The 13,811-nt window shown below is 43.6% G+C and overlaps 1 protein-coding gene across 12 annotated transcripts in view; it reads right to left on the bottom strand.

The window, feature by feature from the left end:
* Positions 1-771: 771 nt before the first annotated feature.
* Mapk10 (mitogen activated protein kinase 10) overlaps positions 772-13,811 on the bottom strand; it is a 276,187-nt gene continuing 263,147 nt past the window's right edge. For 7 of the 12 annotated variants that reach the window (NM_012806.2, NM_001270556.1, NM_001318190.1 and 4 more), the window contains 2 exon segments: positions 772-1,742; positions 13,199-13,276. In NM_012806.2, coding sequence (NP_036938.2) covers positions 1,600-1,742; positions 13,199-13,276 — 221 coding nt within the window. In that variant the 3' untranslated portion in view covers positions 772-1,599. 12 annotated transcript variants of the gene reach the window in all.

The following is a 13,811-nucleotide window of genomic DNA, read 5'->3' as shown; positions in this document are numbered from 1 at the left end:
CCGTTGTGCCGTTCCTAATGGTAGCTGGTGAGGAGCCACGTTGGCACGGCGTTATTGCTCTCGTGTACCGATGGCAATACAAAAGTCAGACTATCAGCCCTTCTCAGATTACACACATCTATGAAAATACATCAGTAAGGGTGAGACATCAGTCACATCCAGGGACCTGGAAAAGCCCTCTGAGGGACAACAGAGTCCATGAAGAATGCTTGTGGATGCTATCCTGAAGATCGCCCTGTGCTTTGGGGAATTTTACTTTTGATTTATTCCACCCTATTCCAGAACAGGAAATGAAGCATCATCAGTAGGAGATGACTCTGGGAAGCAGCTCACACATGGCAAACATACCCCACCATCTCACATTGGCCCAGGTAGGGATATCTTCTCTGAAGGAGATCGAACGATGGTCACGCCGCTGTGTTTCAGGAAAGGGCTTTTACCACCGGCTGTGGGCACAATGATCTTGCCTGGCTGCCTTCCCCTTTTCTCCAGCAACTTTCTCTTTTGACAGGTAATTTAAAAAATAAACAACAGTGTCCAGTGTTTGGAGCACGGATGTGGTATCCCCCAGCACCTGGGCAGTGATTTCCCTTCTGTTCAGTCTACACTGTAGCAATATGCTCCCCGCCACCTAGTGACTTCCAGAGAAAGCGCCCTTGACTTGACTGACAGCTCCTACCTAAAGGCCAACTCCTAAGCGCCCGAGAGCTATCGCTCCCTCCCTCCCTCCCCCACACTGGATGTAAGTATCACATATGTCCTTTCTACAAATCGGTATACAGGTGCCATTTAATCGGTTCAAATCCAGAAGCTACATCTTCAAGGGTCTGAGAGTTCACTCCTCCATATTCCCCCTTTACATAGTCTCTTATAAGACATACAGCTTAATCAATTGACAAACTAAACGGCTTATATACTGGCAATATATTACAGATGGATTTATGTCAGAGTAATAGGTCACATGACAGGGACCATGTGGTAGCCCGGTGCGCGTCTTGGTGGAGCCTTGAGGACACTGACAGGAGCATCTCTAGGTGCCGTTTGAATACAGACACATGCGGGTCTGTATCTACACCCATCTGACTAGGCCGAAAGGAGCAGGTAGACGCGAGATAGAGACACACACATGCTGGGCGGGGCCGGTGCCCACCTCCTCATGCCATTTGAAGGGCGGTTACAGGTTGCTGGTTCTGCAGCCACTTAAGTTACACTTTAGGGAAAGGCTTCTCTAATTGTGTCTGGTTTGTCTTGTGTAGTAAGCACTGCCGGAGGGAGACCAAAGCGAGCGCGCGAGCGCGACTAGAAGTTAAGTATACATTTCAGCTCAGCTGCGATACAGAACTCTGGAGAAGCACGCAGAAAGATTTAACTTAGTTTTACGTTGGCTCTCTCGCTCTCTCTCGCTACTTTTTTTTTCTTGACATTGCGTGAGTGCATTTGTGCGTGCGTGCTTGCGTGCGTTCGTGTGTGTGTGTGTGCGTGCGTGCGTGTGTGTGTGTGTGTGTGTGTGTGTACAAGCTCTGTGTGTGTGCATGTGCGCTGTGTTCTATCATGGCGTCATCTCCTGAAGAACGCTGGGTTTCGCAGGCAGGCGGCTAGTCACCTGCAACAACCCAGCGGTCCCGCCGAGGCTTCCAGGCTGCTGTCAGTGTCGGATGCGAGGGTCTGGTCGGTGGACATGGAGGAGATGTCGTTGACAGACGAGGATGGAGGGAGACTCTCACTGCTGTTCACTGCTGCACCTGTGCTAAGAGAATGAAGACCAACATGACTAAATCTGGAACCAGCCCCGCGTGCTGGTGATCTTCAGTGCGGGGGTGGGCTTAACGAGAAGAAATGAGTCCTCTCTCTACTCGGCAGACCTCCGTAGAACTGACGGAGGAAACGGAATTTTAGGGTGGAACTCAAGAAGAAACGATTCAGAAACCCCGTCCCTCGTCACATTTCTTCAAAGGCTAATGGTTATCAATTTCACTCTGTGGTAGAAATCGCCACTCGTCCCGCCCCGCCTCTAAGTCCCAGAGTGTTGTAATGTTTCTGAGCTTGGGTGAAGCCAAGACATTTGCCTCCTTAGGTGGGACCCTAGAGACTGTATAGTCATCCAGGGGACATAAAAGCGCTGGCCTAATCCCGGGTTTTTGATGAAGGGAGTAAAACAAGCGTGCATGATGGTCTCAGCCCAGGAACGAGCGAAGGCAAAGCCCAGTGGTCTGAATGTGTCCTGACTACAGCTCTGGGAAAACGGAAGTGCATGAAACAGAGTATTATGTAATCGTTAAACGGAATACCAAAGTGTTGAAAAGCCACGACTCATGGCGAGCAGAAGGAAAGAGGCCAGAGCATGCCCTCTGAGCTCGGGTTTCCTTCCAAGAGACTCGCTTGCTTAGGGTCTGAGAATATTGGGTTATTAATTTGAAAGCATCTTTCATTCTGCTACCAGTATGTGAAACTCTGGCAGGGCACCCTCCGCAAAGACTGGCTGAGAGTTGCCAGCATGGAGAACAGTGAAGGGAAGAAACCAAAACTCGGCGGCCTGGAAGCAGCCCACTGCCTTTATTTGTCACCTACATTCTGCGTGCGTAAGTGATGTGTCAACACGAGGCGTGCGTCTAAAGCAACTACATGCTTTGTAGAAGAGGTGACTATCTAAATACCAACAAGAACGAAGAATTCCTAGGAAAATTGTCTCACTTGGGAAACAAAAGAGCCAAAGATCAATTTGGTGAGAGATTATATCTAAAATAAAAGACAAATGAATTATCATACAGACATAGTACTACGTCAGAAAACAAAATAAACCCAAGGAAACAGAAGCATTTCAACAGTGTCTGGTCTGACAACAGATATTTTATAGGGGGGAACGGTAAAAAAAAATGTAAAAATAACTAGAGGGGGGTTTCAAACACTCACGCCAAGACACTTTCATACATGTGCATGTGTTTACAATGTTACTTGATTATAAAGTAATCACGTAATCTATTGGAAATACACTTAAACAACAGAAAGAGTGTACACTGGTGCCCAAGTTAATGACAGGAACAATTAAACATTTCTGGTATTCCTGAGTCCTTTTACTAGTAAATTTCCCCATCTGTGACCGTCTTTCATGTATTCCTTTATACCTTCATAGTTTCGTATTCAGTAATATTATCTTAGATGTCGCCAGTTTCCTCTAAGTGATGGTTACCTTTATCAAAGTGGTGTAGAATGTAAATTTACCAGGCTTCAGTATATTCCAACATTCAGCAATTGCAGCCATCATAGAAATTGTGTAGGGATAGACCAGCTCTTTCTAGTGCTAGCAGACATCCATGGACCCTACAGTAGAGTCATTTATACCCTGCACTAGAATTCCGTTAGACCAGCTTTTTCCATGTCCCTTCTTTAGTGCTGATCTCTAATAACCCAGAGCCATTGTGATGCTCTGTGGGGGACCAGTGTCACGCCAGGGACAAACACAACACACAGTACTCAGATAAATGCTGATATCAATTACAGACCTAACAGACCGAGACCGCCTTTTCATGCTGTCTGCCTGTACCCGGGACTGTGGAATCTCACATCTTTTGAATAACAGCCCACGGTTTCTATTTAAGATTTTTCTATTCTAGAGTTGGAAAATGTTATCTTCCCACAACAGTTTTTGTTAAGCTCTAACTCATGTATTAGATAAGTTATAAATTCGATTTGTACAATTCAGTGTATTTAAGAGCGTTCTGAGCTGGACAGCACAACCACATTCAGTCATGTATCATTTTCAACACCCCAGTGGGAGTCTTACGCTCAGTTTCTCAACCACCCATTGTGTGTGTGTATGTATGTGTGTGTGCATTTTGTATGTGTGCATATGTGTGTGTGTGTGCATGGGGGGTGTGTCTGTGTGTGAAAACCACACAACTACTTGAAGTGTCATGCCTCAGGCACTGTCCACCTTTTGTTTTTTGAGGCAGGGTCTTTCCCTGGCCTGAACTCACTCAGTTGACTTGACTGGCTGGTCAGCAGGCCTCAGAGAGTCTCCTCTCTCTACTGCTCCAGGGCTGAGTTTACAAACTTGTGTCCCAGTGACCAGCTTTCTCCCTTAGGGGTTTAGGAGATTGGACTGAGATCTTCACATTTGCACTGCAAACACTTTACAGACAGACAGAACTAACTCTGCAGCCCCCAGCAGCTTTTGCCTCCATGATTCTGTGACATCATACCCATAGAAACATGAGATGTGAACGTCACTGGCTTGTGTCACACATTGCCAAAAACGAAGTATGCCTCGAGAGAGGAAGCTTGAAGAGCGTGTGAGCATTCCACCCTTGTATAGTTGAGCAACAGCCATCAAACTACATACCGCGTTCTCTTTACCTATTCTCTGGTTGACGCACATTCGCTAAATACTGAGCTTGCTTCCTTTTAAGGATATTATGAATGAATGTTGTCACAGCCCTGTCATGATCATATACTTAGAAGCTTTGTATGGATGTTAGTTCATATCCCTCGGGGTCTAAGCAGCTTTCTGCTACCTCTATTTAGTTGATTCTACATCAAGAAGTGCTGAACTGTTTCTGAACACAAGCGCGCCAGTTTGCAGTCCTCCAGGTGGCTTTAAAGAATGAGTTTCCTCACACCTTCATTAACCTTTATCTGCTTTCCTGACTATAGGTGCCCGGAATGTGTAAATTGAACCACACCGTGGGTAATTTGCATTGCCTAGTGGACAATTGTCATACCTTCTTTGGAGAAAAAAAAAAAAGTCTGTTTGTCCGCTTTGATCAATTAAAAATCGCCTTGCTTCCTTCTCATTATTGAGCCACAAAAGCAGGTCACCAGCGGGAAACAGATGTGTAGTTTGCAGGCGGTGTTCTCTTGTTACAAATTACCTTTTCTTCTTGAAATTGTCTTTATATATACAGATGTCAGATTCGCCCTTTCTGTTCCTGGGCTTTTGGTGGTAGTTCTGAAAAACATTCCATCCCTTAAGACCATGAGGATTTACTCCCATAATTCCACTCTTTTCTTACACATGATTTCTCGCTTCTGCGCATGTTCTGAGGCGGAGGTCCTCTTGGTTCTTGGGCACTTTGATCCCGCTTCTGCGCAAGTTCTGAGGCAGTGGCCAGTTTGCGTCCTTTGAGAGGCAGTACATGCTTGTTTCAGCACCATTTATTAAAAATGTTCATTTTATTTCCCTTGTGAGATATTAATCGATCCTCTTCTTTTTGGTTGTGAGCCCAGTCTTTAACACCTGAGCCATCTCTCCAGCCTGATCGGTCCTCTTTTATAGTGGAGATACGCCACTGTACTCTCAGCTTGGTCCCATTGATCTGTGGTTGGGCTGTCATGGAAATAATACACCAATGCCCTAGGAATGAGGATATGTCTCCATACATTGCAGCTCCTGACAGGAAATGTGATGTGGTGAGGTAAACAGGCATAAAGAGTAGCTTGGGCAGCAGGGACCCCATCCATACCCTTCTCTGAACAATAGACCCAGCCACCTGTTAGCTGCCTAGAGCACCCTTAGTGATGGGATGACAGACAGATATTGCCTGGTAGTTTAGTGTAGAGGAGCCCAAAAGTGAACAGATTCTTCCCTCAGCCGATAGACACGAATGTCCCTGTCTGAGGCCAGAGATGCCGGAAAGGTTTGAAAGAGAATGTCTTTGATTCTGCCCCCCAGTTAAATGCCAGAGGAGAGGCCTGGTTTCTTACTCTTACTCTAACCGAGGGAGTCATGACTGAGACAGAGAGGTATGTGAACACGTCTGAGTGGAAACTGCCCTGAGCAGTTCATTCTTCCCCCATGTCTCCAGCCAGTAAAGCTTTGGACTGAATAATGTATCCTGGCTACTTGGCATCCAACATGCACCTTTATCGAGTTCTTGAATAAAATGCCAAGAACCCGGAAACACCTGGATCCCATCCCAACCCCAGGTCCTAATCTGATTAACAGTGGGAATGAACGTGGCCTACCCCAAAGCCCTGAAATCTGGCTCCCGGGGAAAAGACTTAACTCCTAGTTAACTGGGTAACCCGGCCCTACAGCTAAATCTACATAGGATGGGTAGAGATGGAGCGATAATTTCTCCTCAGTTTTGGTCAAAAGTTAAAATATACTTATATTTGTCACATAAATCATTGATATGATATATAATATTTATATATTTATCTCTATCTCATCTATGCATCTATCATCTACTTATCTATCCTATTTTATCCATCCATCCATCTATCTATCTATCCTATTTTATCCATCTATCTACCTATCTTCTGTCTACCTATCTATCTTCTATCTATCTATGTATCTATCTATCTATGTATCTACCTACCTATCTACCTACCTATCTTCTATCTATCTACCTACCTATCTATCTCTCTATCTATCATCTATCCTATTTATCTATCTATCTATTGTATCTATATATATTATATATTAAATATATATTATATATATATATATATTTAGTGAAGGCAGGTTTAGAGTCCTTTCAACGCCTTGTGACTTAAGGGGTTCAGTAGCAGTAGTGGGTTCTGATGGGTCACCACCACTGTCAACTCAGCTGCTCTGGATCCTCCAGGAGACACACCTCTGGGCTGGGCTGTCTATGAGGATATTTGCAGACAGGCTTACGGAGGAAGGTATGTGGGTGGCCCCGTCCATGTCCTGGGGTCCCTGACTAAAGGCAAAGGAAGGAAGGAAGCTAAGCACAGGCCTTCATCTCTGAGTTCTTGACTGTGAATGCAGTGTGGCTGCCTAGCACTCCCTCCACCATGCCCTCCCTGCTGTGATGGGCTCTGTCCCCTCTGCCATGCCCCCTCTGCTGTGACAGTGCCCCTTGTCCAGGACAAGCCCTTCCTGGTAAATGTGCCTCTGTGGGGTGTTGAGTTGCAGCAGTGAGAGAAGTAGAATAGAATACTCTGTCTTTAGTAGCATTGTTTCCTTGTTAGAATTCAAATCTGAAAAATAAATGTGAATTTTCCAACCGAATTCTTTCAAAAGTATTTAGGCTATTTCTTATTTATTTATTTTGAAATTTAAGATAACTAAACATCTGCAAAAACAAATAACACAATAACAACAACGACAACCCACTGAGTTTTAACTGACTGTTCAATACAACAGCCTGGGGAACACAGATACTCTACCAACTCCAAAACAATGGAGGATAATGAAACACCTTTCATTCATTCAGTCTGCTTTTAACTTTTTCAACAACAGAGTGCAAAGTTTGCACTCCATTTATTGAATTATTGCTAGATTTTTTTCCTTTGTGTTCATAGATTTTTACACTGACTTGTTTTCTGTTCATGGCTACCATGCAGAAAGGCATTTAATTTCTTTGAATGGAAACTCTCGATACTAGCAAATTGAGAGTCAGGTAAATTAGATGATGATGATGATGATGTAATGGTGCAGGCTGTTCGGTGGTACCCTGGTACAGGATCTTAGTGGCTCCTTCACGTCTGTTACCAGCATCCCCTTGTAAATGCCTTTGTTTGTATCAGTTGGTCTCTTGAAATACATCGAAGTGAGAAGATGTAGGCCATGTTTATCGATGTTATTAATCAGATTTCTCAGAGGTGAATGCCAAACTCTAATGACCTTGTTAGATGTATGAGTTTGGTTTTGTGTGCTCTCTTTTATTGAGCTGCAATAAATGACTTGACAGCGATACCCTGGCTCTGAGGTAACCCTTTTCTAGTCTGTTCACAAGTAGGCAATAAATGGGTTTTGTAAGCATGAAACCAAACTCAAATAAAAGCAATAAGAACAAAGGCTTTGGCTTCAGGATAATTTATTGCCAAGAAGTTTATGAACGTCTCTTAAACAGAATTGAACTGCATTAAACCTGCTTACAGTGTCCATCTCTTTGGGACATCCCAGTCCATGATAAACATGCAGGAGGACTCAGAAAAGAGACACTCATTCTTTTAAATTGTCATCAACGCAATATTATAATCTTTCAATAAAATGATGTTTAAATGAATTAAAAATATAGTGTTTAAAGTGAGTATTATTATTTCTTGGATAGAATGATCTAATCCAAACTATTCATTCATGACTACTTATAATAATAAAATAGGAATTATTTTCTTGATCACACCTTCCCAAATGAGAGCATAAATACAGAGTTAGGAAAAGAAAAACCAGAATAAAATAATTATTGAGGGACAGTTTCTCCAGTAGGTTCAAGATCTCGAGCCTCAGGTTATCTGAGCTTGAAATTTTTTTAATCAATTAATCTTAGCAGTCTGGGTCACTGGGTAGCTGGGGGAGGGGCAGTACATTGTTCCCAGGACCCAGAAAAGACAGCACGCACCTGAGAGGCGAGGATGGCACACCAAGCTGGAGACTGAAACGGAGACTGAAAGCTTCTGCGTGTTCTGACAAAGCATTCTTTACTCTGCTTCGTTTCTCAGGAGGAACAGGGGCACTGGCTCACACAGCCTCTTGCACATGCTCTAGCTCTAGCACTCTGTAACATCTGCTTTCGGAGCAAAATTGATGCCTACTCCTGCTTTTCCTTGGCAGACATTACAAATCAATTCAGGAAGCAAATGGCACTGCTACCGAAAACAGATAACCTCAGGTAAAATCAGATAGCAGAACGGAGTACAACTATTTACAGATGTACCCAAAGTTTAGATGCATTTTTACTGATATATACTGATTCTGCCAATAAACTTCAGACCTATAAATTATTCCTTGAGTGCACATTTAACTTCCTATCTGCATTTTTAAGTCATCACTATAATATGATAGGTCTTGATATTAGAGCCACGTTGTTTCTAAGCAACTATGTTAAATTATTCCTCATACCAGATTCCTAGTGTTTTGATGGACGAATAGCAAGAGAGCTCGTATGACAAAAGTATTTCATCCTAGCTTCTTCTAAAACAAAATAGCGTGAAAATATCAAAGAGCTGACTTTTGCAAGGTGTTTCAGTCACTGCTTCTTCCTAAGAATGTAGTTTACTGCATGTACAAACATGTACACACAGGCTCACACATGTACACATGCATACACATGTACACACATGTACACACATGTACACACATGTACACACATGTACATGTATGCACACACATGTGCACACATGCAGTGACACACTGGAGAAATGTTAACACTTTGCTCTCCAGGGCGGGAATCAGTGTGTTTTATGGGTTCTGCCAGCATCCATGCTATAAATCTTCCCTGGTTAGTTTCAAGCTACCAAACCAAGATCAATACATTCTCATTAGGGAAGAGGTGTACAAAGTTTTTCACATGAACTACTAGAACCAGCTCCAGCTGTGGCCCAATCTCTACATGACACATGTGAACATATCATACATAACTGTGTCTTTTATGATATACATACATATAATTTATCAAATGTTTTAACTCTAAACTTGAGCTACAGATGGGTTAAGCTTGCTAGCTATAGTTTAGGGAGCATGCAAAACCAGGCAGCTTCCGATCGCTATAGGTAGTTGGAATGGTCAAGAAGGTTCTTAACTGTCTTCACCAGGTTAACTTAACTGGTGTTCTTTAAAAATAACGAGTCACACCCTAAGGTAATCAGGCCCATAAAACAAACGTTTCATGGATGTACACTTTCCAAAATGAGTGGACCAAACCATCACTTTTAAAAGCAGCAAGCCCTTATCAGAAAAACGGAAAACATACCCTAGCAACAGCATACGTTAGTAACCTGGCTTGCTTATGTTCAGGGAGATTAACAGGGCAGATACATATTTATAATTGTGGTATAAGAACATGCTGAATTACATCCAGTATTAACACTATACTCCTGTCTTGAGTCCTGTCTTTGAAATAGCTCAAGCTATGTTTAGAGAGAAAAAACTAAGCATCAATTTTCCAAGGAATAAATTTTTAATGAGTGAGAGAGCACTTAGGTCCTGCACGAAGACGAACGCATACCATAGTCCCAGTGGACTTGTAATAAATGACAGATAATAAGAAAAGCACCCTGTGTTTTCAGCACAAGAGCCAATAGTAAATGCACAGAGAAAGATCTTATTTGAGGGAAATCATGAAAACTCTTCTTGTACAATGTGTGTGGTAAGGACGTATACTGAGGTAAAGATTGCTAAAATAGGTTCTGCAAACCAGTGTCCAGCCAGCCTGAGCTGTGAGGAGATTCTCTGGTCCATATTGCTACTTCCTCCCAATGACTGTGGGCAAGCATGTGATGGTGACCATGTGATGGTGATTATGGAACCTCTCAGAGATCCTTTCTCCCTCAACGAGGAATGCCCTAAGCCTGTCAGATTCTGCCTGTGAGTTCCTTCCTACGCCGCCTCCACTCTTGCCACCACGAGGCTGAATGCAGGTTACAGCTGAAGCTAAACAATTACCTTGTATGAAACTCTTTATCTTTATATCCTAGGAGTGAAGGAAAAGAGTGTACGGCATTAACACAGACAAGGGGATAGCTCAGGTGATCCTCAAGTACGTGATCAGCCCAACCTATACCGATGCAGAGGTGTGCCATACTCTGCAAGGACAAGCTGAAGCTTTCTCACACCGGCTTTAATCAGAGCCATGTTAGTAGTACATCACTGTCATGGTTTGAATATGCTTGGCCCAGGGAGTGGTACTATTAGGAGGTGTGGCTTTGTTGAAGTAGGTGTGGCCTTGTTGGAGTGGGTGTGGCCTTGTTGGAGTAGGTGTGTCCTTGTTGGAGTAGGTGTGTCCTTGTTGGAGTAGGTGTGGCCTTGTTGGAGTAGGTGTGTCCTTGTTGGAGTAGGTGTGTCCTTGTTGGAGTAGGTGTGTCACTGTGGGTATGGGCTTATGACCCTCATCCTAGCTGCCTGGAAGTGAGTATTCTGCTTGCAGCCTTCAGATGAAGATGTAGAACTCTCCGCTCCTCCTGCACCATGCCTGCCTGGATGCTGCCATAATCCAGCCCTGATGATAATGGACTGAACCTCTGAACCTGCAAGCCAGCCCCAATTAAATGTCCTTTATAAGACTTGCCTTGGTCATGCTGTCTGTTCATAGCACCAAAACCATAACGAAGACAATAATCATGCTGTTGTCACTCCTGATGTGGAGAGTCTAACACTGAAAATGAATGAGAGATGCGGCTATGCCTGGAGGGACGCATCCCTGTCCTCTACATTAGCCTAGTGGTCCAGAGTATCGACGTTTTGCTCAGTACCATTTACCCTTGATGGGCTCATGTCATGTGAGTTCATTGGCATCTTCCGTTCATTGTGCTGTAACAGCTACGAAATAGAAACAACCTAATGTCCTCCAACGAAACCATGGTCCACACACATGACAGGGTGCTACTCAGCTGTAAAGGGAAACGAAACCGTGGGCACTGCAGGTACTGTGTGGTTGAGCAAAGATCATGATGAGCAAGGTCACCCTGACTCACGTTCTCTCACCAGAGGCTCCTGGCTCCAACTATTCAGATGTGAATACGAAGCCTTGAACGACTGAAGAAACAAGGAACAAAGGGCCCGTTGAGGGGAGGGGTTGGGGAGCAATAGAGAGGGGGGAAATGGGGTATTAGTGATCTGATGGGAAAATGGGAACGGGGTCCCCTAATTGTGGAGGGGGGAAGGAGATAAATACAGAAGGTGGGTAAAATAACAACAAGGATATTATAAAAAAAAGTCATAACAAATTAAACTATTAACTACCTACCTAAAAAAAAACCCTAATACGCACAAGCCTGTCCATAAACATACACATAGATTTAAACGAAATTTTCTCATCTAGGCTAACAATGATCCCTCCAAAGAGCCTAAGACCACCTGACAAAAAACACAACACCAGGTATGAGAAGAGTTTCTGGTCATGGTTGTCCAAATCAGTTCCCTATTACAGGGTATTGCAATCTACTGCCCTTGGCTGACTGTCGGAGATGGATGATAAGTCCCTATTGCTGAAGACATGATTCAGTCCAGACACACCCAGGTCCAGCTCCCACCAAGCTAGAACTGACCTGAATGCCCTGTCTGAGGACCAGCTTTCATGGTACCTAATGAAAAATGGAAGCAACCAATAGACCTGCTCGGCTATGACGCTAATGAACCATAACAACGGTCCTCTTGGCAGAGCAACAGAAGGGTCAAGTAGTGTGTGTGTGTGTGTGTGTGTGTGTGTGTGTGTGTGTGTGTGTGTGTACTTTGGTGGTAAGCAACAGCTCTCCAATTGGACTGGACATCTACCCATCAAGAAAGACATCATCCCTAGTATTGACAATGTAGACAACTACCCGGGGTTAGTGAACTCATAGATGCTGGAGGAAAAACCTCCAGCTTCTCCTTTATAAACTCAGCACAATCCCTGACTGTACTCTAAACATTTGTCCTTACGCCCACAGAGCAGTAGGGTCCTCACTCCTCATCAAGGAAGCTTCTCTTTGCAAGAAGCAGAAGCCATTACAGGAAATCACAACCAGTCACATTGTTGTGGAGCCCAGTCCCAACAGGTACATCTGCAGAACAAGGTCGATCCACCTAAGGCTCAGGGAATCATACAGAAGGCGGGGTGGAGAGACTGTCAAAGCCAGTGAATCAGGGAATTTTCTGTGAGACTGTGTCTCCTGGTAATGTCACTAGTCATTAGTAATGTCAGCCGTTACCACCTGAGCAACATGGCTTCCTGAGCATGAACTGAACAAAGACAATAGATATGCCAAAGTGGACAAGGAAATCCCATGAGGCCTCAACCATTAGGCAACCTTGGAATGCTGAGCAGGAGAAAAGAGAAGAGCACAACTGGTTATCTGATCCCAAATGGTCGGTCCTGAACATGTACATAAAAGTAACATCACTCATGCTGAGCTGATTATATTTGGGAATATATATGTACACACACACACACACACACACACACACACACAAGCATATAATAACAATGAAAAAAGATGCCATGAACTTGGAAAAAAATGAGTGATACATGGGAATTTTTGGAGGGAGGAAAGGAAGGGAGAAATATTGTAATTATATTATGGTCTCAAAAATAAAAAATATTATTTAAAAATAGACACCACCACCCCGCTGGTTTATAGAACCAGAGTTACCATGAATGCATGGTTTGAAAAAAAAAGAAACATTGTAATATAGGGAAATGGTCATGTGACCTCTGTTTCCAGGCTCTGTGAAAGAGAGTGTCTATGACCACACCCATCCAGGGCAGGGAAGACACAAGCACTGGCTTCTTGGTTATTCACGGAGAGTGAGTACCTGAAGGTGAGGGCTGGCCTTTGACTACGCCGTTCTTAGTCTTCTCTTCTGAGTTCATTACTTCCTTGTAGATGAGTTCTGTAAGAAATAACCGTCCATGTGATTAGAACAGAAAAGCAAAGATTCCGTTAATCTACAAGCACATGTACTGGCTGAGGAGAAATAACATTTTCGAGGTATTGAATGGATTGCAGATCCTCGGCACAGAAGTTAAATAACGTAAATAAGTTCTGTTTTCTGAATTGATTGTGATAGACTCCTGGGTGCGCTCCCGTTCTGTCAATTATGGATTTAAGCAACCTTGCTTGTTTATTCATTGGTTCGTTGTTTGGGTTTTGTAGTATTGGGGTTCATCCCAGATCTCATGTGTGATAGGATATGACCCTCCTTCTAGAATGTGTTCCCAGCCAATGGCTTCACTGTTGGATGTTCTCGTCTCCTTTCATAATCACCTCCTAGATGCAAACTCTCTGAACTTTACATTGTAACCAGTCCTTACACCTTCTGTCTCTACCACCATCTTTCTTCCAGACTTGTATCTGGGATTGGTGAACCCAAGCACAACACTAACCCAAGGATTAAAATGTCATTTTGGTCATTCCCAGACTGGCGG

This window comes from Rattus norvegicus, chromosome 14 (genome assembly GCF_021556685.1).
Source record: "Rattus norvegicus strain SHRSP/BbbUtx chromosome 14, alternate assembly SHRSP_T2T, whole genome shotgun sequence".
Taxonomy (NCBI): Eukaryota; Metazoa; Chordata; class Mammalia; order Rodentia; family Muridae; genus Rattus; species Rattus norvegicus.
The sequence above is the reverse complement of the archived record's forward strand: the minus strand, read 5'-3'. Positions and strand labels throughout refer to the sequence as shown.